Source organism: Lithobates pipiens, unplaced genomic scaffold, assembly GCF_037356315.1.
Source record: "Lithobates pipiens isolate NorthernLeopardFrog02 unplaced genomic scaffold, aLitPip1_a1.2 Scaffold_16, whole genome shotgun sequence".
NCBI lineage: Eukaryota > Metazoa > Chordata > Amphibia > Anura > Ranidae > Lithobates > Lithobates pipiens.
In genome coordinates this window covers 634595127-634621936 of record NW_027507748.1, presented here as the reverse complement: position 1 = coordinate 634621936, position 26810 = coordinate 634595127, and the positions used below count along the sequence as shown (strand labels likewise).

The window sequence follows — 26810 nt, the reverse complement described above, 5'->3', positions numbered from 1 at the left end:
AAAATAACAAATTACAATGAATACGAAAGAAATATAACAAATGAATTTGAATGAATTCGACATGATTCGAAATTATTTCAACTGCATTCGAAATTATTTCAACTGCATTCGACATTATTTCAACCACATTCGAAAATATTTTGTGACCCGAATTTAGGGCCATGTATCTCGGGGTCACTTGGTGCTAGACACTTCAAATTTGGATATGTTGTAGTGCTAGTATTATTGTGTTTGCATACCAAATTTGGGGTTTCTAGCTATAAGTGACCCCGAGATATGTGGCCCCAAAATCGGGTCTCAAAATGTTATTAGTTATTAGAGCAGAGAATGACATTTTGCGACCCGATTTTGGGGCCACATATCTCGTGGTCACTTATAGCTAGAAACCCCAAATTTGGTATGCAAACACAATAGTACTAGCACTACAACATATCCAAATTTGGATTTGGTTTCTAGCACCAAGTGACCCCGAGATACATGGCCCTAAAGACGGGTCACAAAATATTTTCGAATGTGGTTGAAATAATGTCGAATCATGTTGAAATCATTTCGAATTCGGTAGAAATATTTTCGAATTTGGTTGAAATATTTTCGAATGTGGCCGATTTTTCGAATTCGGTAGAACACTAAACGAAATCCGAAAACGAATTTAAGGAAGTTAACGAATATAACTAAACGAAATTAGTTTTGTTTCGTTTTAATTCATTAATTCATTAAACAAATTTTTTCCTTTTGCACATGTCTATACTATAATGCAGCCTATGACATTGTTTTTAAAAAGGAATTCTGCTTGGAAACATTTAGTTAATGGTAACAATTGTGTGATTTATAATATGATTACATTAATTGGAGTATTTTTGGAAACATTTTGAACTGAGAATTGGGAAAATGTGTGGCATTTGTATTCAATCACATGCTTACATCACTCTTATTAGAGTGAACCTGAGCTTTGTTAATGCAGGGCATTTGAAAACTATAGCTTCCACACTATTACACAGATTTAGTGGCTCAGTCACTGACCCTTTGCCAATGATACTGTTATCCCAAGGTTCCCCCGTAGTTAGCACTCGGGCCTAAACATCCTTACATTGACCCGCCTGATTCGTGACAATTCCTCAGTTTACACTTAGTAGCATCATCTTCGTTATTCCTTCAGCTTGGTTTTTCCTTTGAAATTGACTTTGACATACAAACCTATGAAACTATGTCTACTCATTTATTACACAGAGAGACATAATCACTACATCTAATGAGCCCTGACACACACAGAAAGTATGTTGAAGGATGTTCATTAAATAGTTTATTAAAACTTTTGGATGAATCCCCACCATTGATCACGCCTGTTAACAGACTACACGATGATTAAAGAATTTACGTAATCTTGTGTTTTGTTCCCAGTGCTAAAAGTACTGATGTCATAATTGACATGCACCACATACTGTACCTAAGGCAACCAAAACTGTCTGTGTACTAAATCAGAATGTTCTTGGATCAGCATCCAGTTGACAGGAAACTAGGTCATGTAAACACCCTGTATAAAGATGGCTCCTAATATAAGCTAAAAGCTCCCGCCTGGCAATAGAAAGTGCAGTAGCCCAAACATGCTAAAAACAGAACAGGCCGGAGGCACTAATCACCACTGTGTTGATATTCAGGTTTGGTTCAAACTCAAATTGACCCAAATTATGTTAACTCCCTTCTCAGGGAAAAACTGGCATAGGAACGCTGCATCAAAATTTGACCTCATCTGGCAGCCTTGGTTGGATAAATCTAGTCTTGCCCCATTGCAGTTGGTGATGGATCGGCTATTACAACTGGATACTGAGTGATAGTTATGTTCGTTGTTTGTCTAGCATAAATTATACTTCATATAATGTGACTTGCTGAAGTTTAATCCACCTGTATGAATGATGTACCTCACCATTTGATGTGGCTTTATACACTGTATGGCTGTATAGTCACTGTGATTTGTAATAACAATAAAAAAAAATTTTGATTAAAAAAAAATTTGCTTCAACTTTTATTAGAGTTTTTTAATTCAAGTCAAACAGGGGCTATTTTTGAAGGTACTTTGGAGAAATACTAGCCAAGCTATTTTCTCACACATGGAATGGGAAACCCTAAAGCCCCAAGTCTGTGTTCTTTTGTATGTTTTAAGTGAAATGAATGTGCCAAAAAAATAAAAAGCAAAAAAAAAAAAGTCACAAAAATACATACAATACAAAAGGCAAACAGTAAAAAAAAAAACTGCCTCTTTATATTTTTCAATATCCCTATGCAAACCTTTTACCTAAAACACCTCAAGTAATAACAAACTCCACCCAAAACAAAAAAAGAGCTGTGGATGGCTTTAGGGCTTCCCATACCGTTTGGATTACAGTAGCTTGCCAGGCAACCCTCCAAAGGACCACAAGTAATCATAAAATGTTATCCAGATTTTTCTTGGATTCAAAATATTTGGGTCACACTGAATTCTGCTCATCACTACAACATCAAATAAAACATGGAAGCAAAAGCTGTAAATCTAGTTGTGGAAGTTAAAGGGCAGTCAGCCATGCAGGTATGATCCAACTACCCTGAGGCATTATGTGTCTTCTATGGTCCCCAAACAGAAACATTTTCAGTTCCAGATAATCAAGGAGCTAATTATTGCAATCATAGTCTTTTCTCTAATTTGTCTGGTAACTATTCCTTCAAAAGAAACATTAGCTGACTGGGCCTTTGGGTTGGTCAAAGGCAACCGATTGCCTCTGGATAGGCAGGCAGAATATTATGTCACCTGGGGGTTGATTTACTAAAACTGGAGAGTGCAAAATCGGGTGCAGCTCTGCATAGAAACCAGCTTCAGGTTTTCTTGTCAACGCTTAATCGATAAAGCTGAAGTAAATTTTAGTCTCAGCTTACCAGAACACCTTCTTCCACATGTTTGCTGTGTCCCCCACATGGCTTCTCGCAAACTGCAAATGGGACTTATAGCTTTCTTTCAACAATGGCTTTCTTCTTGCCACTCTTCCATAAAGGCCAGATTTGTGGAGTGCCTAATAGTTTTCCTGTGGACAGATTCTCTCACCTGAGCTGTGGATCTCTTCCACTCCTCCAGAGTTACCATGGGCCTTTTGGCTGCTTCTCTGAATTATTCTCTTCTTGCCCGGGCCTGTCAGTATAGGTGGACGGCCATGTCTTGGTAGGTTTGCAGTTGTGCCATACTCTTTCCATTTTCAGATGATGGATTGAACAGTGCTCTGTGAGATGTTCAAAGCTTGGGATTTGTTTTATAACCGAACCCTGCTTTAAACTTCTCCAACTTTATCCCTGACCTGTCTGGTGTGTTCCTTGGCCTTCATGATGCTGCTTGTTTACTAAGGTTCTCTGTGTGCTTAAAAGAACAGTTGTATTTATACTGAGATTTACACACAGATGAACACTATTTACTAATTAGGTGACTTCTGAAGGCAATTGGTTACACTATATTTTAGTTACGGTATCAGAGTAAAGGGGGCAGAATACAAATGCACCCCACACTTTTCAGATATTTGTAAACATTTTTGAAAGCCATTTATCATTTTCCTTCCACATCACAATTATGTGCCACTTTGTGTTGGTCTATCACATAAAATCCCAATAAAATACATTTACCTTTTTGGTTGTAATTTGACAAAATATGGAACATTTCAAGGGGTAGGAATAATTTTTCAAGGCCCTGTAAACATAATTCCTTGGTCCAGTTTTTCATTATCCATCGGATAACTGTGCTACAACTTCATAAACACTGACGTTAGTACTAAGGAAATTTATACTATTTTGTTTGGAAAGTGAACTTGCTATGTTGGTTTAAGTGTACCTTATCACACAATCTATGTTGAATTAAGCAACAAACATCTACCTTTTGTTCTAGGTCACAAGTTGCATGTACAGTTATTTCTAGTATTGATGTGTGTACAATGGACAGGGAGTTCTGATATAACAATGGCCCTTGTAACCATTTCTGTGCCAAGTATGTGTTAATAATAACATTAGAATTCTAGCTTTTCACAAGCCTAATGGGAAGACTTGCATTTTGCAGGAATGTTTAATCCTATTGTGCCAGGGTAATTAAAAATTTGTGTAGCATTGTGAATACATAATATGAAGACAGAAGCATTGCATGGCCTACAAGAAGCATTGCATGGCCTACAAGAAGCATTGCATGGCCTACAAGAAGCATTGTATGGCCTACAAGAAGCATTATATGGCCTACACATAATCATGTGTCCCCCAACAAAGGATGGACAAAGATCAGCTTGAACGTGCCACTGGCGTCCCTATGATCAGAACTACATGTATTTGTATATGTCATATGCAATCGCAATATAAAGAATTCAGGTAGGATGTATTCACATTAAAAAAGTTTATTAACAAGCTGTCATAAAGACCACAAAAGTAATCTACCATTCTGGAAACTGTTTTCTATTTGAGTTTCAAGTTACTGAGAGACACAGTGCAGAGCATATAAAGTATTCATAGCACAGAGTCAGGGGAGGGCTGGCAGCCTTAGGCCTGGGGGGGGGGGGCAAGTCCAGTCAAGTGGCCCATAGAGCCAGTGGTGGCAAAGTGATGGATCAGGGAAAACAGTCTAAGGTTTTACATTATCATAAAGGTGGGGTAGGGGCAGGGAGGACAATGTGGCCCTCCAGGGCCCATTTGGGACTTGTACCACCATGGCATCCAGGAACTAAAGTTCAAACAAGTCTCTGTATGAATTCCTCAGAGCTGAGGACCTGACCCCCCTGCAACTATTGAAGGACTACAAGTCCAAGCATTTACGCCTGAGATCTAAGGATGTAACCCCCCCAATTAGTTACGGAGTACAAGTCCTAGCATGAACACCTGAGATTTAAGGATGTGACCACCTTAGATCTCACGGATTCATGCTGTGACCTGTAATTCTTTACTATTTGGGGGGGTGTGACACATCCTGAGTGCTGAGGGGTTCATGCTGGGACCTGTAATCCTTCACTAGTTTAACCACTTCCCGACCAGCGCACGACGATGTACGTCGACAGAATGGCACGGGCAGGCATATTGGCGTACAGGTATGTCCAATATTCAATGCCGCCCTGCCATCGGGAGCGCGCCGCCGGCGGCGCGCTCCCGCGCTGGTCGGGACCCCCGTGAGTCCGGTCGCGGGACCCGCGGACTCGATCGCCGCGGGCATCCCCGCGATCGTCTCACGGAGCGGCCGAATGGAGGAAATGCCGAGTAAACAGCATTTCTCCATTCTGCCTAGCAACTAGTGACGCTGATCTCTGCTCCATGTGATTGGAGCAGAGATCAGTGTTCACTAAATGAAAGCCCAACCCCCCCACAGTTAGTAACACACCCCTAGGAACACTTAACCTTACACTGCCACCCACTGGTTAACCCCTTCAATGCCAGTGTCATTTACACAGGAATCACTGCATTTATATAGCAGTGATTACTGTATAAATGACAATGGTCCCAAAAATGTGTCAAAAATATCCGATGGGTCCCCCACAATGTCGCAGTCACAATAAAAATCGCTGATCGCCGCCATTACTAGTAAAAAAATAAATAATAACAAATTATTAATAAAAATGCTATAAAGCTATCCCTATTTTGTAAACGCTATAACTTTTGCGCAAACCAATCAATAATCGCTTATTGCGATTTTTTTTACCAAAAATATGTAGAAAAATACGCATCGGCCTAAACTGAGGGAAAAATTTTTTTTTTTATATATTTTTGGGGGATATTTATTATAACAAAAAGTAAAAAATAATGCGTTTTTTTTCAAAATTGTCGCTCTATTTTTGTTTATAGCGCAAAAAATAAAAACCGCAGGGGTGATCAAATACCACCAAAAGAAAGCTCTATTTGTGGGAAAAAAAGGACGTCAATTTTGTTTGGGAGCCACGTCGCACGACCGTGCAATAGTCAGTTAAAGCGACGCAGTGCCGAATCGCAAAAAGTGGTCTGGTCTTTGACCAGCAAATTGGTCCGGTCTGAAAGTGGTTAAGGGCCGGGGGACATGTCCTCAGTTCTGAGGGGTTTAAGCTGAGACAGTGGGACCTGTAGTTCTTCACTAGTTGGGTGGGGGCACGGGTGTGTGACACATTCTGAGCTCTGAAGGGTTCATGTTGGTACCTGGAGTCCTTCACTTTTGGGGTGTCACATCCCCAAAAGTAAGGGCTGCACGTCCCAGCATGACCCCTGGCTGAGATCTAAGGATGTGATCACCTCCTCTGCTGCCAGCTCATGCCTCCATGACACACATGCTCCACACTACACATATGTTCTACGGTAATTCATTCACTGCTCCCGACCTCACCTCAGGTAGGTTGACTCTGCAGAGGTGGTCCTGGCACAGTCAGTGACAGTTCCCTTCCATCAGGCCGGCTCCGTGGTGCATGTCAACGCACAGGAGAAGATGGAGGGAGGAGGTGGGTGGAACCAAACATTAATAGGCATGGAGGAGGCAGAAGATCCTCCTCTGCTCTAAATGCTGCTGCCTCAGCCTCGCTTTCCTCCTCTGGGTCATGGCATTGCTGGTTGCTAGGCGATCCTAGCAACCAGTGCAGGTAATAGAGGCCAGTAGTGGAACAAATGGGTCTCAGCCAGCTGGGTCAATCTGTAAGTAAAGCTATGCCACACAGAAAGAGACCCCGCCCCACATTTCCCTACACAGAGACTACTCCAAATTGTCCGCACAGAGACCACTCCTCAAGAAAATCGCTTGATTCCCGTATCAACATAGTTTTTTCTGCTCAACTAAGTGAGTTGAATGAAAAAAAAAACAGACAGCTCCAGTTGGAGCCGCTGTACCAAGGATTGGAGAATGTTAGTACAGCAATCTCCCCTGATGTTATATTGTGTTCTGACAGGGGGTCTGCCCTCTGACAGTTCACTACGGTCAGTGCTTACAGCCAGCAGTGATTGAAAAAAAAAAAAAAGACAGACTGGCTGTATTGAAGTCAATTGATAGATCAACTTCAGTACAGCCAGTTTGTCCATACATGAATAGAAATTCAGTTGGTTTAGCAGAAATGGTGATCTGTCTATAGTGTCTTACATCTGTATGTCTCTGTGTTTAACAAAATCCTCAAATCGTCTGTAAAGTGCTCCACTTGGGTGTAGAAATCCACTTTGAACTCCACCTTATTTCCATAGCCTCAGGCTATATAGCTCACACCACCCAAACAACAACCCACACAGCCAGCAGCGCGGGACTAACAAAAAGCTTACAGCAATACTTGCAGATGCTAGGGACAAATTTTGTAAGATCTGGCAACCCTGGTTGAACCAGTTCCCAGCAATGTGCCTGCCCTCCCATTTTTTGGACATATAGGAAACTCTGACAAGCCCACCAATGCTGGCCATGGATTCTCTGAGCTTACTTTCTTCTTCAAGATTCCTATTTCTTTGGACTCTAATGCCCTGTACACACGATCAGACATTCCGACAATAAAATCCATGGGATTTTTTCAGATGGATGTTGCCTCAAACTTGTCTTGCATACACACGGTCACACAAAGTTGGTCGTAAATTACGAACGTCAAGAATGCAGTGACGTACAACACGTATGACAAGTCAAGAATAATGAAGTTCAATAGCCAGTGCTGCTCTTCTGCTTGATTCTGAGCATGCGTGGCACTTTGTGCGTCGGAATTGTCTACACATGATCCGAATTTACGTGAACGGATTTTGTTGTCGGAAAATTTTAAATCCAGCTCTCAAACTTTGTGTGTTGGAAATTCCGATGGAAAAAGTTTGATGGAGCCTACACTCGGTCGGAATTTCCGACAACAATCTCCAATCGCACATTTTCCGTTGGAAAGTCCAACTGTGTATAGGGCATTACTCTTAAAGCGGGAGTCCACCGGGACTCCGCGTTTTTTTTTTTTTTCTAAAGCCAGCAGCTACAAATACTGCAGCTGCTGACTTTTAAAATAGTGACACTTACCTGTCCAGCGCGCCCGCGATGTCGGCACCCGAAGCCGATCTCTAGGTCGTCTGTCGGGTCCTGCCGCCGCCATCTTGGGTATGGGAATCAGGAAATGGAGCCTTTCGGCTTCATTTCCCGGTTCCCTACTGCGCATGCGCGAATCGCGCTGCGCAATAAGGACGCTCCCCGCTGCCTCTGGGATATGTGTGTTTCCCAGCAGGCAGCGGGGCACTTGCGGGAAGGGGCGGGCACTTGCGGAAAGGGGCGTAAGTTACGCCCCTTTCCGCAGAGAGCTATCCCGGAAGTGGGTGCAGATACCTGGATTATCCAGGTAACTGCACCCCCCTCCCCCCTGAAAGGTGCCGATTTTGGCACCGGAGGGGGGGAGGGTTCCGATGAGCGGAAGGTCCACTTTAGGGTGGACCTCCGCTTTAATCTCTCCTTTTACTATTTTCTTTCTTCAGTCTCTCTTCTTTATTTCTTAATTCGTGTAATTTTATCACCAAGTGCCAGTAGGCGGTGTCTGTCAATTGTTCTCTGGTCACATTTTTGGGAGGTCCCCTGGCCCCCTTTTTATATATATATATATATATATATATATATATATATATATATATATATATATATATATATATATATATATATATATATACGAACATAAATCAAACTCAGGCATTGCATAAGGTTTGTTATATGATGGTCCTTGCAATAATGCCTGATTAACTTCTGGGCTTTTGATCATTAGGGCCGGTTCACACTGGGGGCGATGCGAGGCGACACGACTGACAAGTCGCCCCCATTCTGTACAATGGAACCGTTCTGAGAGGAGCGACTCGAGTCGCTCCGACTCAGAAAAAAGGTTCCTGTACTACTTTTAGGCGACCTCGGGGCGACTTGCATTGACTTCTATACAGAAGTCATTTGCAAGTCGCCGCTGAGGTCGCGGCAGGTCGCGGCGAGGCAAATCGGTGTCGCCTCGCATCGCCCCCTGTGTGAACCGGCCCTAAGGAATTTTAAGGTTCGTTACTTTCCTATAGACTGTTCAGGTAACGAGGTATCCTTACCAGGTTACCCTTTGCCTATGTTTGTAGTTTTTAGCTATACTGTATAAAGGGCCTACCTGTGATATATGTTATTTTCAATCTACTCTCCGCCACTGACCTCGGCGTCTGTTCACTGTTTGGTGAATTTCACTGTATTCAATAACATATTGTGTAAAAGAAAATAAGAAACATACCTAGAAGGGACGATTGGCTATGCTACCACCTGGACACAGTCTGTTCCCATTGGGGTGTCCCGTTGTGTGGGAGGCATATCCATTATCACTATTCTGTTGCAGACCTATGGTTAAACACGGTTCAACTGACCTGGTTATACTTCTGTTGACTTTATATGCATTGAATACGATAAGTTATGCTACTATGCTGTTCTTTTTATTTTTTGCATATATATTGTATATATACTTGAAAATGTTTTATTCGATTCCTGGTAATCTCTTTTGTTTTGGAAAATCTTCATTAAAAACATGGCAAAAGAGGATACATAGCACATGGATGACAGTACACATACAGCACTGAGACAACACAAAACACTGCTTGCCATTTGGAAGTCAGTCCATATACACTATATTGTCAAAAGTATTGAGACACCTGCCTTTACATGCACATGAACTTTAATGGTGTCCCAGTCTTAGTCTGTAGGGTTCAATATTGAGTTGGCCCACCCTTTGCAGCTTTAACAGCTTCAACTCTTCTGGGAAGGCTGTCCACAAGGTTTAGGAGTGTGTCAATGGGAATATTTGGCCATTCCTCCAGAAGCGCATTTGTGAGCTCAGGCACTAATGTTGGACGAGAAGGCGTGGCTTGCAGTCTCTGCTCAAATTCAGTGTTCTATAAGGTTGTGGTCAGGCCAGTTACATTCCTCCACCCCAAACTGGCTCATCCATGTCTTTATGGACTTTGCTTTGTGCACTGGTCCAAATCATTTGGTGGAGAGGCAATTATGGTTTGGAGTTGTTTTTCAGGGGCCCTTTAATTTCAGTGAAAGGGAGCTCTTAATGCATCAGCATACCAAGACATTTTGGACAAGTTCATGGTCCCAACTTTGTGGGAACAGTTTGGGGATGGCCCCTTCTTGTTCCAACATGACTGTGCACCCGAGCAGAAAAGAAAGGTCAAAAAAGCCATGGATGAGCGAGTTTGGGGTGGAGGAACTTGACTGGCCTGCACAGAGTCCTGACCTCAACCCAATAGAAACCTTTGGGATGAATTAGAGTGGATACTGCGAGCCATGCCTTCTCGTCCAAAATCAGTGCCTGATCTCACAAACGCACTTCTGTAGGAACGGTCAAACATTCCCATAGACACACTCCTACATCTTGTGGACAGCCTTCCCAGAAGTGTTTAAGCTGTTATAGCTGCAAAGGGTGGGCCAACTCAATTTTGAACCCTATGGACTTAGACTGGGATGTCATTAAAGTTCATGTGTGTCTAAAGGCAGGTGTCCTAATACTTTTGACAATATTGCGTATGTATGTATATTGTATATCCATTCAGTCATATCTGACATTTGTTTGGGCCATCTCTTTGGCCACTATACCTGATAGGCTTTTTCCAAATTTCCAGAATTTTCATGGCCATTATTTTATTAGGTAGGTCGCCATGTCTTTCCTTAGCCCTCCCCAATAGTTCAGGCTTGGGTCTAGCATGCAGAATTAAATAATGCATGTTTGTAGTCAATTTGTACACATTTTTTTTTTTTTTAAAGCCTGTGGCGTGCAAAACACACTCAAAATCTTCACCCGGTGCATAAAAAATGTGCACAAACATAAAGAGTGACACAAAAAAGTGCAGATGGGTACAATTTGTACACATAGTAGGGCTGATTTAGACAAGAGCCAATTATCCTACCAGCATGTCTTTGGAGTGTGGGAGAAAACATAGAGGAAACCTTAGCAAAGACAGGGAGAATGTGCAAGCTCCAGGGCAAAAGCTGGCCATACACATAGCCAGCAGGCTGAAGGAAAAAAAAAAATTTCTCCATTGATACAAATGAAGTGTATGGAGGAGTCAACCCCCTGGAACATTGTATTCTGACAGTGGCTCTGGCTGCTGTGGAAAGGCATGCTGGAAAACTTTTCTCGATCAATGTCTGAAGCCAATCAGGTCACAGGACCTTAGACTGATGCAGCATGGGGACGAAGACGGATTTAGCAGCACAGAGGAAGATCAGGTAAGTAAATCTACTTTTCTATGCCCTGTAATATGGAGAACCCAAGATCACCAGCCAAACGTTTGGTAAACTAAATAGACTTTTTCTCTTTTTCTCACAAACCAAGACAACAATAAATAGCTTTCTCCAGCAAAAGTAAAGGCAAACAGTCCCTAGTGCTGCTAAGAACACACAAAATGGCTCACTGCCAGTATACCGGTCCCACACTTGTGTTTAGGGTTCCGGTCTGTCCTGGGGTACAAACAATCTTAGTCGTCACTTTCTCACAGTTGTGGACTACTCCATAGACAGGTGCTGACTCCTTCTTGCTCCTTTTCAAGCTTCCCTTGCGGTTGGGTTAAGCCCTTTCAGGACCAAAGTTCCTGTAATTCGGAGTTTGGAGGTTCTTTCCCACACAAAGTCTCTCCAAGCTTCTGAATTCTGGGTCCCAAATGAGAACTTATCAATCCGGAGAGAACTTCCTATCAGTGCCCGCCTCTTCAACCGGACTACCCCAGAACCCCTCACCCTGCATGGATGAGAACCTCTGCGTACTTAAAATGTCTCTTATTGCCCCCCCTTAAAGGGACCACAACCCAAATAATGGGGAAACATACCCGCATTCCTGGATCCAACCCCAGAGTCCTGTACAACCCCTAGATCTGAACAAGCAGCTAACCCATGCAGTGGGAACACAGCCCCATTGCAAGCAAGGGAGGATTTTCACGTTTTCTGGAGCTTGATTTTTAAAAAAAGCCCTGTTTTTAAAAATTAAAAAGATTTTATAAAGTTTCCCAAACAACTGTACCTGCAAAAAAGGAGAGGAAAAACTTACACTCTCGCTCTGAACTTCCAGTAGTGGCAATCCACTTCAACCCTCCTTGTTGCCTGTTGCCACCCTCTACTGTGGGGAGGTCAGCAGGAGGAACAAAGTAGATAGCATTGGTTTCCCAGCAGACTCCTTTTGATTTTTATTGAACAGATCGGTGTTCTCATGCAGCAGACAGTGGGAAAGGTAAACATTTACACAGGTAAACTTTTGTGAATCCTTTTTTTTATGACAGGGTCACTTTAGAATTGCTCTATATGTTGATGTCTAGATGTCAATCACAGCCAGTAAACCAATTGAGGAGAGAACCGGGGAGGGGCAGAGTCGCATTCTCTGTGTGAATGGACAATGTCTATTCACATGAGCAAGGCTTAGGAGCGAGTCTGCAGGAGTGCCTCCATAGCAAGAGGCTTGCTGTTGGGGGCACTCGACAGGGGAGAGGAGCCAGGACCGCTGCCAGACGACAGAAAAAGAAAAGGATTGGGGCTGCTCTGTGCAAAACCATTACACAGAGAAGGTAAGCATAACATGTTTGTTATTTAAAAAAATAACTCACTTAAAATTGTTTACACTAGGTATAATAAAACTCTACATTAGCTGTATGACTAATGAATCTCTAGACAAAACATTCTCTGATATTTTTTATTGCTGTCTATCTCCCCATTGGTTGGATTTTGCCCTCTATTTGTTCTGGTGACCATTGTCATGTAGTGAGGGGAATATAGATGGGGATAGAGGAGTTGTTAGAGTTGTCACCAGAAGAAAAGGTGAAGGGAAGGGCACATTTGTTCCAGGGACTCTGGGACAGGAAGTGAAGGAAAATTTCCCCAATGGTACACAGATAGCGAAAAAGAGATCGCTGCTCACAGGTGATGCAATCAGTATCACTCCAATGTTGCTTCCGTGAGGTGGGGTGTACGCCCTGCCACTGCAGCAGAAAACATGGAAGAGAGACTCTTCGGATTGGCAGCACACCCAAACAGAAAGAAAAGTATAAAAGCACTGGATGGGTACAGACAGGGGAAATGCAGATAGGTTGACGCGTTTCACACTATAGAAGTGCTTTGTCAAAACCACAGAAGTTGCAAAAGCTACAAGCATTTATAACACATAAATCACATGACAGCACAAGTGCATCTCATTAAAATCAGACTCAGCTGTTGCAACTTAGACCAATAAAATCTCCTGTTCAGAAAATTATTTAAAAACAAAAATGGAAACACAAAAAAAAGGGATTCTATTCCATTAGCAACCTTAACCGCTTGCCGACCAGCCGCCGTCATTTTACTGCGGCAGGTTGGCACGATCCCGTGAGCCGTCGCAGCTATATGTCGGCACGCGGGATCAGGATAGCCCGCTGCACAGCGGGAGGTGCTGATGCTCGTGGCCGACGGTCGCGATGACCGTCACCCACGAGCGATCGCGAGCACAAGGGACAATTACACGGAAGTGAGTGTGTGTAAAAACACAAATCTCTGTTTTGTCCTGGAGAGGTGTGACAGATCGTGTGTTCCTATTTGTTTTGTGGGGCTCGGGGTATATAGCAAAAGGATTTAAAGGGAGGATTAGAGATTCAGATAAGGAACAAGGAATGGCGGTGTAAAGATTGAGGCTTCCTAAGCCAATATAAAATGTAATGAAATATAAAAAGAAAGTATTTGTGATTGTTGAAATGTGATACAATTATTTAATGTCTACCACCCTTTATAAAAATAAAGATTTATAAAAAAAAAAAAACGTCAATTGTGTTTGGGTACAGCGTCGCACGACCACGCAATTTTCAGTTAAAGCAATGTAGTGCCGAAAAAATGGCCCGGTCATTCAGCAGCTAAATCTTCCGGGGCTGAAGTGGTTAAAGAGCAGAGGAAAAAGAAAAGGAAACGACATCCATCTCAAAAGGTTACACACTACTCAAAAAAGTGAATGTTAATACAAAAGGAATGAGATGCCAGATGCATACATTAATCATAAAAATTGGTTAAATCCTACTCAAATTTTAAACCCTGGGGAATTCTGATACTAGGAGAAAATATCCAGAATACGCCTACACTGGATCCTGAACTTATCTCCTCCCCTTCTTGGTATGGTAATTTTCTCTATGCCCTGTATTTGTAGCAGGCTAGTATCCCCACTATGGAAATGATTGATTAGTAGCTTGTTTCAATATTTCCAATGTGGTCATTTAAACGATCTCTCAGTCTTCTTGTAGTGAGACCCACATATTGAACCCTGCAAGCCTTACATGTGATTAAATAGATCACAAATCTCGTGTTGCAGTTGATAAAACTTTTTACATCATAAATTCTATTGTTAGATGTGGATTGAAATTTTTCTCCATTTACAACACAAGGACAGCACGGGCAATTATTAGAGCTACATTTGAAGACCCCTTTAAAATAGATAGCAATGAATAAACTGGCGTAGGTTTTGACCCTTCCCTACTATATCAGAAACAAAAAAAAATTTGGGCTATACATACACTACTAATAAACAGTATTTTGAATAAACTGTTCAAGCGACAGGCATATTTTACTAGTTTAAATATGTTGCAAAACAGACTCAGTAGTAAAAGGAATGAGGAATATGTATTGTACTATTATACTGTATTAGTGTTATATACATACTTGTAAACTATAAGGATTGCTTTAGTTTGCTTTACCAGTATCAGCAATAGAAGATTGTTCTCCTATGTTTTATTGCACTTAGCATGTTGCTGAAACAAGCAAACTAGTGGCTCCAGACTCGTTCAAACTCCCTACCACCAATAAACTTGTGTAAATAAAGTCTGGTTTTAATAGTAGGCCATTAGTTATGTTTTCTTTCCTACAGGATGTAGGTGCTTTTATTCAGAAAGGCAAGTGTAATAAAAACACTTCTACAGCAAAATCAGTTTCCTCCACAAAGGTAGAGCTGACACGGAGCAACCTCTGCTCCAACTACGAGGCCTCTTCCACATGGTCGTAAAAGTCAAAGGTATGTGTGTATATGCATTTGCTCCACATAGGTAGAGCTGATTTTTTAGAAACAGGAGTTCCAATTGGAGGATTTACTTTCATTTCTGGCCCTGGGGACATCGTAATATTTTTTGATTTCCAATAACTTTTTATCTCAGAGACAATGGTCACCAGGACACATAGAGGGGTCAATCTTCCCAATGGGGACAGCAGTAAAAACCCAAGAAAAGAGCTAACCCTTACCTGCTCTATCCAAAACTAAAAAAAAGCCTTAAAGGATAAGTTCACCTATAAAAAAAAAAAAATGAATGCACATTGTTTTTCAGGTCAGCAGACCGCAGGGGGAATGTCTGGCTCCTGCAGACTCTCGGGATATCTGTCTGCCCATACCTCCGATACCTGCAGGCAGCTACTTGAGAGCAATTAGATCAATGAACTACGAGAGCGCTCACCAGTGCCCTAACAGTTCATTGAGAACTCCAAGCCGTCAGACGCTATGGGTGACGGTACTTGTAGTGTATTTGATCACAGGAAACTGTTAATGAATGACACGACCATGTGGGCGGAGCTCCGCACCGTCATGCGCTACATGAATTGTGACAGCGGGTGCAGGGAGAAGATCCTCGCACCCGCGGCGGGATCAGTGGGGGGGGGAGGTGCAGATGCTGGAACATGTTACATATTCTCAAAAAACAAATGTTCCAAAGGTGACCTGATCCTTCAATACAGTGGTTCTCAACCCTGTCCTCAAGTACCCCCAACAGGCCATGTTTATCTTGCACAGGTGCTTTAAATCAGAGTTAATGGCTTGATATTTATTTTGGACAGCTATTTTATCTAAGAGGAATTCTCAAAACATGTCCTGTTGGGGATACTTAAGGACAGGGTTGAGAACCACTGCTTTAATACACACTAAATATTCCAAAAAAGAATAAATCAGCTTAAAAAAATGTAACCGCATATTTGCATGATTTGCGGTCAATACAGCTGGGCTGAGAGCGTGTGCCCGGTGTGCTCCCGGCACCTAACCAAAAGCAGTGGTCGGGAGCTTTCGGATCACGTGACTGCTGTGATCACGTGATCTTAAGCCCTGCCTCCCAGCAACCTAAACCTCTTAAAGGGCCTGGAGGTGCCGGTGTGAAGAGGTCAAATAATGTAAAATAAAAACTGACCCTAAACTATTATAATTTCCCTGTAAGTTAACTAGAAGATTGTATACATTATACATTTCACATGTGCCTGTAACTGACACTTTCATAATATTTGGCATGCTTGCATGCATGTGTTTTAGGTGTGTACGTTTTTCAGCAGAGAAAATCATTATTGCCAATGCAATGATCTTGCGTACAAAGTATCATTCACTAATCAGGAGAACAGGGTCATATCTGTTGTCATAGACGTTCCATAATTACACACAATGCTCCCAGTTTCCCAGTGATTATGTACTTTCCCAACATGCTTTTTCTACACATAGAAGAATGAAGGATTCCAGCCACTGCGTGTACACCGCTGTTTGAGTTGGGTGAGGTTTGCAGTGTAATATGGAAGTATAGTAACAAAACACAAAGAGGTTGCTTCCTTGGATGCTCTTAAGTAATATAAAATGCAGGAGCTGATAAAACCAGCTCCCCCTTAAAGTGTACAAACACAAATTTTCCAGAATAGCAAAAAAAGTAGATGCTTAGTTACTCACTGTACATATACAATTTCACAATCTATCGCTATCTACAACCAGTATATACAATTTAGATATGCTATATTGCAGCAGGATTGGTACGATATGAGTCCATATATAGTGAATCACTAAAATTAAATATAAAGTATGGCAAATTGCTAGGAAAAAGTCCCAATTCACCACTTAACCCACCGTGTGAGACTGCTTGTGATGGCGATCTCTTCTTAGTAGAATGAATAAGCGCTCTCTCCACACCACAGGTGAAGTTTGCACTCACCAGACGTAAGTGGCAGACAAAGCAGCCTATGAGCTGGATACAAATCCTCTGTATTAATCCACTCCTCTCCAGCAAGTTCCTATAGTATCCCAGACTGGAAATCCTTGTGATATAAGCTCTCATTCCATCATACGTAAAGTGAAAGAATCCAAGGAGTAGATCATTGTGTAGGGTGTCTGTGGGTGGGTGACTGTGGGTGGGTGACTGTGGGCGGGTGTCTGTGGGTGAGTGTCTGTGGGTGGTGCCTGTGGGTGGTCTCTGTGGGTGGGTGTCTGTGGGTGGTGTCTGTGGGTGGGTGACTGTGGGTGGTGACTGTTGGTGAGGTCTGTGGGTGGTGTCTGTGGGTGGGGTCTGTTGGTGGTGTCTGTGGGTGGGTGACTGTGGGTGGTGACTGTGGGTGGGGTCTGTGGGTGATGTCTGTGGGTGGTGTCTGTGGGTGGTGCCAGTGGGTGGTGTCTGTGGGTGGATGTCTCTACAGACACCTACAGAATGTGAGTACTGATTTTACCATTACTTTGTCTGTGCTTTATTTTAATAAATATACTACACATGAAACTGAATAAGCCCTTCAAGGGAACCTGCACTTTTCTACTGTGGCCTTAGGTTTCTTGTATTGCATTCAGGGCCATTTCAAATGACTGGGCCATCGAGCCGCACTCGCAATATTGTTTCACATAACACATGCTAACACGCTGTACATGTGGGAATGGCCCTTTAACTGGATTGACATCTTTCCATGTGTGTTTTCACACGAGTTATCGACAATTATGCCTTTTTATGTGTTGCAATTGTTATTTATAGTCATGTGGATGCACAAAACAAAAACAAAAAAAAAGACAACCCATGTTTATGCAACATACATGTAACCTAACACCATTAGAGCATTGGCTAACTAACCTGTGTACTTGCATTGACATGCATTATAAACCATAAGAGCCCTTTCACACTGAGGCACTTGAAAACTGCCCATAAACGCCAACCACTTTTGAGGCGCTAGCGGTGTGCTTTTCTGAAAGTCACGTGACTCAAAAACTGCTTCAGGAATCATTTTGAGGCACTTTTGAACCGCTTTTTAGGTGCTTCCCATTCATTTAAATGGAGAGGGGCGCTTTTGAGGCGCTTTTTTTTTTAGCGGTCCAAAGATGCTGCTTGCAGGAGTTTTTTCACCTCCCCGCCAGCGCACTGCCCCAGTGTGAAAGCATTCATTGATTTTAATGGAAATAAGTTCCGTGAGCTTTTCAGGTGCTTTTTTTAGCACCAAAGTGCTAGAAAAGCCTCAGTGCGAAAGCGCTCTAAGTGTGAATGTTTTGTTGTCTGCGCTGGCTTACTGAATAAGCCTGGAAATATCTCAGACTAGGGTTGTGACAAATTAGATTATGTAATAAGTCTAATTGCACACTGAGGCTTTGGCAGTAAAGCGTTGCAATTTTTAGCACCACTTTACCGTCATTTTAGCGGCACTATTAGGTCGCTAGCGAGTTGCTTTTAACCCCCGCTAGTGGGCGAAAAAGGGTTAAAACTGCTGGCAAAGCGCTGTGACGCTTTGCTGGTGGTTTGGCAGCACTGCCCCATTGATTTCAGGGGTGCTTTAGGAGCAGTGCATACACCGCTCCTACAGCGCTGCAAAGATGCAAATTGCAGGACTTTTTTGAGCGTCCTGCCAACGCTCTGCTCCAGTGTGAAAGCACTCGGGCTTTCACACTGGAGACACAGGAGAGGCTCTTTACAGGCGCTATTCAGGCACTATTTTTAGCGCTGTAGAGTCTGTAAAGCGCCTCAGCGTGAAAGTAGCCTAACTTATATACGTAGTCATCTATGTATTTTGCTGGAGATTGGAGCAAAGCGAACAAAGTTTTCGCTGAGTGCTGAAACAAACGCACAACTGTTTTTCATAATATGAGCCACACAGCCTATATCATTAGTGCAATAAACTGAGTTAGGGGTCTCATGACTATTGCTAGACTTTCCCACAATGACATCCTGAACATGTTGTCTGACATTTGCTGAGTAAACAGAAAAGTAAGGCAATACACAACCAAGGCCGCGTACACACGCGGGGACTGTTCGCTGAAACTGTCCGCTGAAACCAAGTTTCAGCGGACAGTCCGCTCGTGTGTGGGCTTTCAGCGGACAGTTTCAGCGAACAGTCCGCTGAACAAGGTTTTTCGGAAATTCCGAAAAACTGTCCGCTGAAACCTTGTTTCAGCGGACAGTCCCCGCGTGTGTAGGCTTGTTCGTCAAACAAAGTTGCGCGCATGCTCAGAAAGGATTTTCACGCCGAAAGTTATAATGCAGTGTATAGGACGTCGTATTTTTCGTCCCGTCGTACGTGCCGTTCACGTCATCGCGCACGGTTTCAGCAAACTGTTCGTCCGTCGTGTGTGGCCATGTCCGTCCATGCTAATTTTGAGCGGACTGTTTGCCGAAACTGTTTGACGGACAAAGTTGGGCGAACAGTCCCCGCGTGTGTACGCGGCCTAACAATTGTGAAGGATACAAAGAAGATGAGACCCCACAATGCCATTTCCCACAGCTCCCAACTGTCCCTGATTTGGATCAATGTCCCTCTGTCCCTCATTTTGGTCTGATCTATATAGTTGTATATAAAATGCATTTTTTATCTATCAAAAAGTGTTTCCCAGTGCTAAACCTTTCATCTGATTTCTAAATTGCTGCATTTGTAAATTCCAAGAACCAATATAAAGGAATAGTAGTGGTAAAATAAAAAAAGGACTTGAGGGTTTAACAAATCTTGTTTTTTGTACAATTCTCCTTTAACCTCCCTGGCGGTGATCCCGAGTCTGGCTCGGGCTGGGATTTCAGTACCATAAGCGGTAACCCCGATCGCATTGCTGGATACAGGGAGAGTTACTTACCTTGTCCCCTGGATGCAGCGATGTCCTCCGCGCTGTGTGATCGAGCTGTCCTCCGTTCGATTCACACAGTGCCCGAGTGCCGCCGAGCTCCGTTCCCTGCGACGTTACGACGCACAGGAGCGGAGATCTGCGCCAAATTCAAAAAAGTAAAAGCACACAAAACACATACAGTACTGTAATCTTACAGATTACAGTACTGTATAAAAAAATTACACACCCCCTTTGTCCCTAGTGGTCTGTCCAGGGCCCTGTATGCATTTTTATATTATAAATATTGTTTTTTCTGCCTGGAATTTGGAGATTGCCCATAGCAACCAAAAAGTGTCCCTTTATGTCAAAAGTGATTTTAGACCAACTAGAAAACAGCGATAATAAATTAGAATCACTTGCAGAATTGAGCGATAGCGATTTGTGGGGAAATTCGTCATCAAACCAATATAATAAATAAATCTAATGACCAATAGTTTTTATGATTTGGTTAAAGTGCAAAGATACAAGGATTTTGGAAGATGTCCTCTGCATGTAGGCAGTCAGAGTTGCATAGCACAGCATGTAACCGCTGGGATTTGTAGTTCCACTTGTTGAACAGCACATTAAAACGAAGCACAACACTCCAGAAGATGCTTTACTTTCTTGTCATACCACAAAAATACTACATTTTAAAAACATTTGGTTTCAGTGCAAAGATATGAAGATTTTGGAGGATGCCTGCCACTGCACTCCATATAAATTGTCACAAAACACAACATGTAACCAAAAAGATCTGATCTGGGCCATTGAATAAAATAATCCAGATATCATGCTGCCTGGCACTTTTCTTTACTATGTGAACAACCCCTAAAATGCATGTTTTTAAACACAAAGTGTATGGGCCAGTTGACACCACATGCAGTCCAGTGCATTTTTTTCTATATTAAAAATGCATGGATAGTAGGTTATTTATTCAATGGAATAGTTTACACCGGTGTGGTCAGTTCCAGTTCCAGAAAAAAAAGTAGAACATGCTGCATTTTTTCTGCACTGAACTGTACTGGAAGGTGGTAAAACACATCAAAAATGCACTGGAACACACCTAAATGCACCAAAAACGCACTGAAACACGCATACTCTTATTATTATTATTATTATACACGATTTATATAGCGCCAACAGTTTACGCAGCTCTTTAAAATTACAGTACAGTTCAATACAAAAGGTACAGGAGGGCCCTACTTGTAGAGCTTACATTCTAAAGGGAGGGGGTACAAAAGGTAATAGCAACTTTATTTAAGGTGAAGATGAAAGGAGGGGGTGGGGATTCACCGGAACGTACCAAAAACGCACCAAAAATGCATCAAAAACACACCGGAATGCATCAAAACGCGCATTCAGAAAAACATCTAGAACCCATCCAGACTGCGTTTCTATGGTGTGAATTGACCCTAAAAGCATCTAATCTAAAATACAAAGTGATCTTTTCTTGTTCTTGATTTTGTACACATCTGATGGTATTTGATGCATCCCTGATGTGTGTCACTTCCCCAAACAGGTTTAACGTCTCCCATCTAAATTGTCCAAAGTATGTGTGTGTACATGTATGTGAGATAAGGAATTTATCATGTGAGATTAACACCTTAGATTGTAAGCTCCTTGAGCGCAGGAATTGATGCGAATGCGTAATATGTAAAGCACTGCATAAATTGTCGGTGCTATATAAATAGTTGTAATAAATAAAAATGAAAATAAATTCCTACTAGTATTTATTTTCAACGAATGTAAGGTTTCCCATTCAGAAATTTGTTAACTTTTTGGCTATAATGCCGCGTACACACGATCGGAATTCTCCTCGGAAAAAGCTCTGATGGTTTTCCCGTTGGAATTCCGACGGAATTTCGCTCAAACTGTCTTGCCTACACGCGGTCACAATTTCCGACGGTCAATAAAACCGTGACATACAACACATTAGACGGCACTATAAAAGGGAAGTTTAGTGCTTCCGAGCATGCATCGAATTGTTTCCGAGCATGCATCGGAATTTTGCGTGTCGGAATTGTATACACACGATCGGAAAATCCGATAGAAAGGTTTTCCGTCTGAAAAATTAAAGCGGAGGTCCACCCTAAAGTGGAGCTTCCGCTCATTGGAATCCTTCCCCCCCTCCGGCGCCACAATTGGCACCTTTCAGGGGGAGGGAGGTGCAGGTACCTGTACAGTACAGGTATCTGCACCCACTTCCAGCGTAGATTCTGCAGAAGCTACGCCCCTTTCTGCAGAATCTACGCCCCTTTCCGAAGGTCCCCCGCTGCCTGCTGGGAAACACACGGATCCCAGAGACAGCGGGGACCATCCTTATTGCGCAGCGCGACTCGCGCATGCGCAGTAGGGAACCGGGAAATGAAACCGCAAGGCGCCACTTCCTGATTCCCATACCCAAGATGGCGGTGGCAGCATCCGATAGACGATCGAGAGATCGGCTTCGGGTGCCGACATCGCGGGCGCGCTGGATGGGTAAGTGTCATTATTTTAAAAGTCAGCAGCTGCAGTATTTGTAGCTGCTGGCTTTAAAAAAAACAAAAACAGCGGACTCCCACTTTAAGAACAGGCTCTCAATCTAAAGACCGTCTGAAATGCCAACAGAAAAAGACCGATAAACATATGTTTGGAAAATCCGATGAGAAGCTCCCATCGGACTATTTCCATCGGAAATTCCGGCTTCCAATTAGAGTGCGTATATGGAGGTTTTCTATTCATTGTTTTTTTTTTTGGTTTACTATTGTTTGAACTAGATGGACTATTGTCTTTTTTTCAACCTGACTAGCAATGGGGTTGATTTAACCTCCCTGGTGGTGATCCCGAGTCTGGCTCGGGTTGGGATTTTACTATCATAAGCGGTAACCCCGAGCCAGACTCGGGATCGCATCGCTGGATACAGGGAGGACACAGGGAGAGTTACTTACCTTGTCCCCTGGATCCAACGATGTCCTCCGCGCTGTGTGATCGAGCTCCTCCGCTCGATTCACACAGTGCCTGAATGCCGCCGAGCTCCGTTCCCTGCGACGTTATGGCGCATGGGAGTGGAGATCGGCACCAAATTCAAAAAAGTAAAAACACACAAAACACACACAGTACTGTAATCTTACAGATTACAGTACTGTATAAAAAAATTACACACCCCCTTTGTCCCTAGTGGCCTGTCCAGTGCCCTGCATGCACTTTTATATTATAAATACTGTTTTTTCTGCCTGGAATTTGGAGATTGCCCATAGCAACCAAAAACTGTCCCTTTATGTCAAAAGTGATTTTAGACCAACTAGAAAACAGCGATAATAAATTATAATCACTTGCAGAATTGAGCGATAGCGATTTGTGGGGAAATTCGTCATCAAACACTAAATCTAATGACAGCGACAATTCTGCAAATGAGCAAATTTCAGTGTTTTTGGATTTGATTACATTATTGAATAATTTTTATTATTATTTATTATATTATAAACTTTATCATACCCAGAATGTCTGCTGGTTTGAACAGATTTAAGAGAGTTATTTCTAAGAATTACAGGACTACAATATAAAAAGCCAAATTTCCATGCAAAATAATTGTACCACTTTCAGCACCTAAAACCAGAACTAATCATACCGCCAGGGAGGTTAACTAAAGGCAAATCCACTTTGCACTACAAGTGCACTTGGAAGTGCAGTCACTTTAGATCTGAGGAAAAGACCTGAAATGAGGGGAAGCTCTGCCGATTTTATCATCCAATCATGTACAAGCAAAAATGCTGTTTTTTCTTTTCCTTACTTGTCCCCCTCAGATCTACAGCGACTTTACTTCCAAGTGCACTTTCAGTGCAAAGTGGATTTGCCTTTAGTAAATCTTTGCCCCCAGAACCCATTTGAAGTTTTTTTTTAGGGGTACAGCCCCCCCCCCCCAGTTGCAATAAAACACAAAGGTTGTGGGTGACATGTAATCTTACCTGTGTGATCTGCCTTACCACTAGCCATGGGCTCCTGTGTGCTGCCTGTCTCCAGGTCATCTATGAAGTGTAGTACGGGAAAGCTGCACCCAGTCCTTTCCAGCTCTTTGTCACCTCCTTCGATTTCTTGAATGAACTCGATCAGGGAGGAAAGGCGAAGGACCAGAGAGGCGAGGAAGGGAGGGCAGCTGTGGGTATAAACAATACACTAGTACAACTTGTAGCTCACCTCTTTTTATTAAGCTTGTTTCTTCCCAGCCGTCTCCTTCATCTGCTCTTTTCCATGGCAGGGGCTCTTCCTGTGTGCGCTTTTCCTTGTTTCACTGATAAATCCGTCTTTTTTTTCCTGAAATCTTCCCCACCGGCCTCCCCTTCCTCTAAGTTATCCCCCTCTGCTCAGCCAGCACTTTCCACTTCCTCTGCTCCTGACTTATGCTGTGTAATGTTTTTCTGCTCATACTTGTCCCTGGCTCTCCTCTCGTCAGCATGGAACAGGGCTGTACTTACTATGTAGATGGGGATCACTATCACTGTCCAAAGACTTAACCCCTTTAACCTCCCTGGCGGTATGATTATTTTAGATTTTAGGTGCTGAAAGCGGTACAATTATTTTGCATGAAAATTTGGCGTTTTATATTGTAGTCCTGCAATTCTTAGGAATAACTCACTTAAATCTGTCCAAACCAGAGTCTAGCAGACATCCCGGGTATAATAAAGTTTGAAAAATGAAATCATAAATTATAATATAATAAATAACTATAAATAATTATACCAAATAACAATATAAAAATAATAAAAATTATTCAATAATGTAATCAAACCAAAAACATTGAAATTTGCTCAGTTTCAGAATTATCGCTGTCATTACTTTTCAGTATTTGATGACGGATCTCCCCACAAATCGCTATCCCTCAATTCTGCGAGTAATTCCAATTTAATATCGCTGTTTTCTAGCTGGTCTAAAATCATTTTTGATGTAAAGGGACAGTTTTGGTTGCTATGGACAATCTCCAGTTTCCAGGCATAAAGAACAGTTTTTATATTATAAAACTGCATGCAGGACACTGGGCAGACCACTAGGGACAAAGGGGATGTGGAATAATTACATACAGCAATGTAATCTGTGAAATTACATTATACTGTATGTATACTGTGTGTTTCACTTTTTGAATTTGGCGCTGTTCTCCGTCCCCGTGCGTCACACCGCTCGCAGGGAACCGATATCGGCTCCGTGATAGATCGAGTGGAGGACGGCTCGCTCGTACAGCGGGGGGACATAGCTGAATCCAGGGGAGAAGGTAAGTAAACTCTCCCTGCATTCAGCGATGCGATCCCGAGTCTGGCTCAGGGTTACCGCTTTTGGTACAAAATCTCCACCCCGAGCCAGACTCGGGAATATGCCAGGGGGGGTAAAGTTGACACCAAACATTATCCTTATATCCAATATCCTACAATATTCTTGTACAATTTTCCTTCAAATTGACCAAAACCATATTACCAAAAATGAGGTCAAACCTACACACTTTCCATTTGTATACAATCAGGCAGACCCTTGCACTACATAGTTGAAGGTAAATCTAAAGGAGGTTCAATAAGAAAATTGTATAATGTATGGCCAGCTTTATTTTTCAAAAATAATCTATCCAAGGCTTACCTGTAGGTCCAAGAAATATCTCCTAAACCTATACGGTTTTGGAGATATTTCCAAAAAGACACCTGTAGACAGCGGCACGCAGGCGCACTGGGCAGGCCACAGATCGAGGCGATATGCCGCGAGTGTCGGCTCCCGTGTACATGCGCGGGAGTGACGTCATTGCTGCTCCGGCGAATCACAGCGCCGGAGCAGAGAGACCCGGAAGTCACTCCGGGATCCATAGCAGCGGCAGACATGACGACGGAGGACTGCTTCATTCTCAGGTAAGTTATTCATAATGAGCTAGTATGCTATGCATACTAGCTCATTATGCCTTTGCCTTGCAGGTTGCTTCCCCCCCCCACCCCCCATGGGTTTACAACCACTTTAATGACGGTAATCTATGCATAGCTCCCAACTGTCCCTGCTTTCGAGGGACTGTCCCTGATTTGGAACAAAGTCCCTCTGTCCCTCTTTCATCATTATTTGTCCCTCATTTCGGCCTGATCTATATAGTTGTATAAAAAATTCACTTTGTATCTCTAAAAAAATGTTTCCTAGTGCTAAATCTTTCATCCAGTTTCTAAATGGCTGCATCTGTACATTTCAAAAGCCAGTATAAAGTAATAGTAATGATTAAAAAACAAATTATAATCATTCTTTTTATATAATTCTCCTTTAAGGGGGCGTGGCATGGGGTGTGTCCTATACCTGTATATGTTTTCTAATAGGTGTCCCTTGTTTCCATCTCAGAATGCTGGGAGGTATGTCTATGTTTCATGAAATTGTTTCTTCCTGTATTTTTCTGCCTCATTGTAACACCCTACAAGAGCTCCCAGACCTTTATTTTGTCCCCTCACTTCTGTTTGTTTGGAAGAAGCAGTAGACATTAGTTGCGGTCATGTGCACTGACCTATGCACACTACAAATCCCATAGTCCCTAGTCCATCTCAGGAGCAAGCAGGAGAGGGTGGCTACATTCCTACATAGGGGACCATGGAGAATGAACATAGCCACCCTTTACCAGGAAGCTGGATGACATCAGAAAAAAAAAGGAATTTGGGGGAGGCTGAAAGCAATAGACAGTACTTTTTTGAGTTAAAGTGGGGTGCCCCCTAAAAATTTTTTTTTAAAGTCAGCAACTACAAATATTGCAGCTGCTGACTTTTAATAATCGGACACTTACCTGTCCCAGGGTCCAGTGATGCGGGGGAACAAGACCCCCCTCGTTCCCTGCTCCCCTTGCGGCGCCGGCATTCTTACTGTGGGCACCCAGCTGTGGCTTCACAGCCAGGCACCCACTGCGCATGTGCAAGCGGCGCCACGCGCCGTGATACGCCGCACAGTTATCTGGGACACGTGACAGGTCCCAGATGACTGTGCGGCGCCGAGGGGAAAGGATGTCACCAGCCCGGGTAATGAAGGAGGCAGACTACGAGGGACCCCCTAGCAACAGGCATT

The 26810-nt window shown here is 42.8% G+C and overlaps 1 protein-coding gene across 4 annotated transcripts in view; it reads right to left on the bottom strand.

Annotated features, from left to right (window-relative positions):
• Positions 1–24151, bottom strand: part of LOC143983987 (phosphatidylinositol 3,4,5-trisphosphate 3-phosphatase TPTE2-like) — a 103836-nt gene extending 79685 nt beyond the window's left edge. For 2 of the 4 annotated variants that reach the window (XM_077484208.1, XM_077484209.1), the window contains exon 1: positions 16803–17037. In XM_077484208.1, coding sequence (XP_077340334.1) covers positions 16803–17010 — 208 coding nt within the window. In that variant the 5' untranslated portion in view covers positions 17011–17037. Of the gene's footprint in view, positions 1–16802; positions 17038–23716; positions 23885–23945 lie in introns of those variants that run through there. The other 2 variants (XM_077484211.1, XM_077484210.1) reach the window with 2 other exon arrangements.
• Between the last annotated feature and the right edge of the window lie 2659 nt (positions 24152–26810).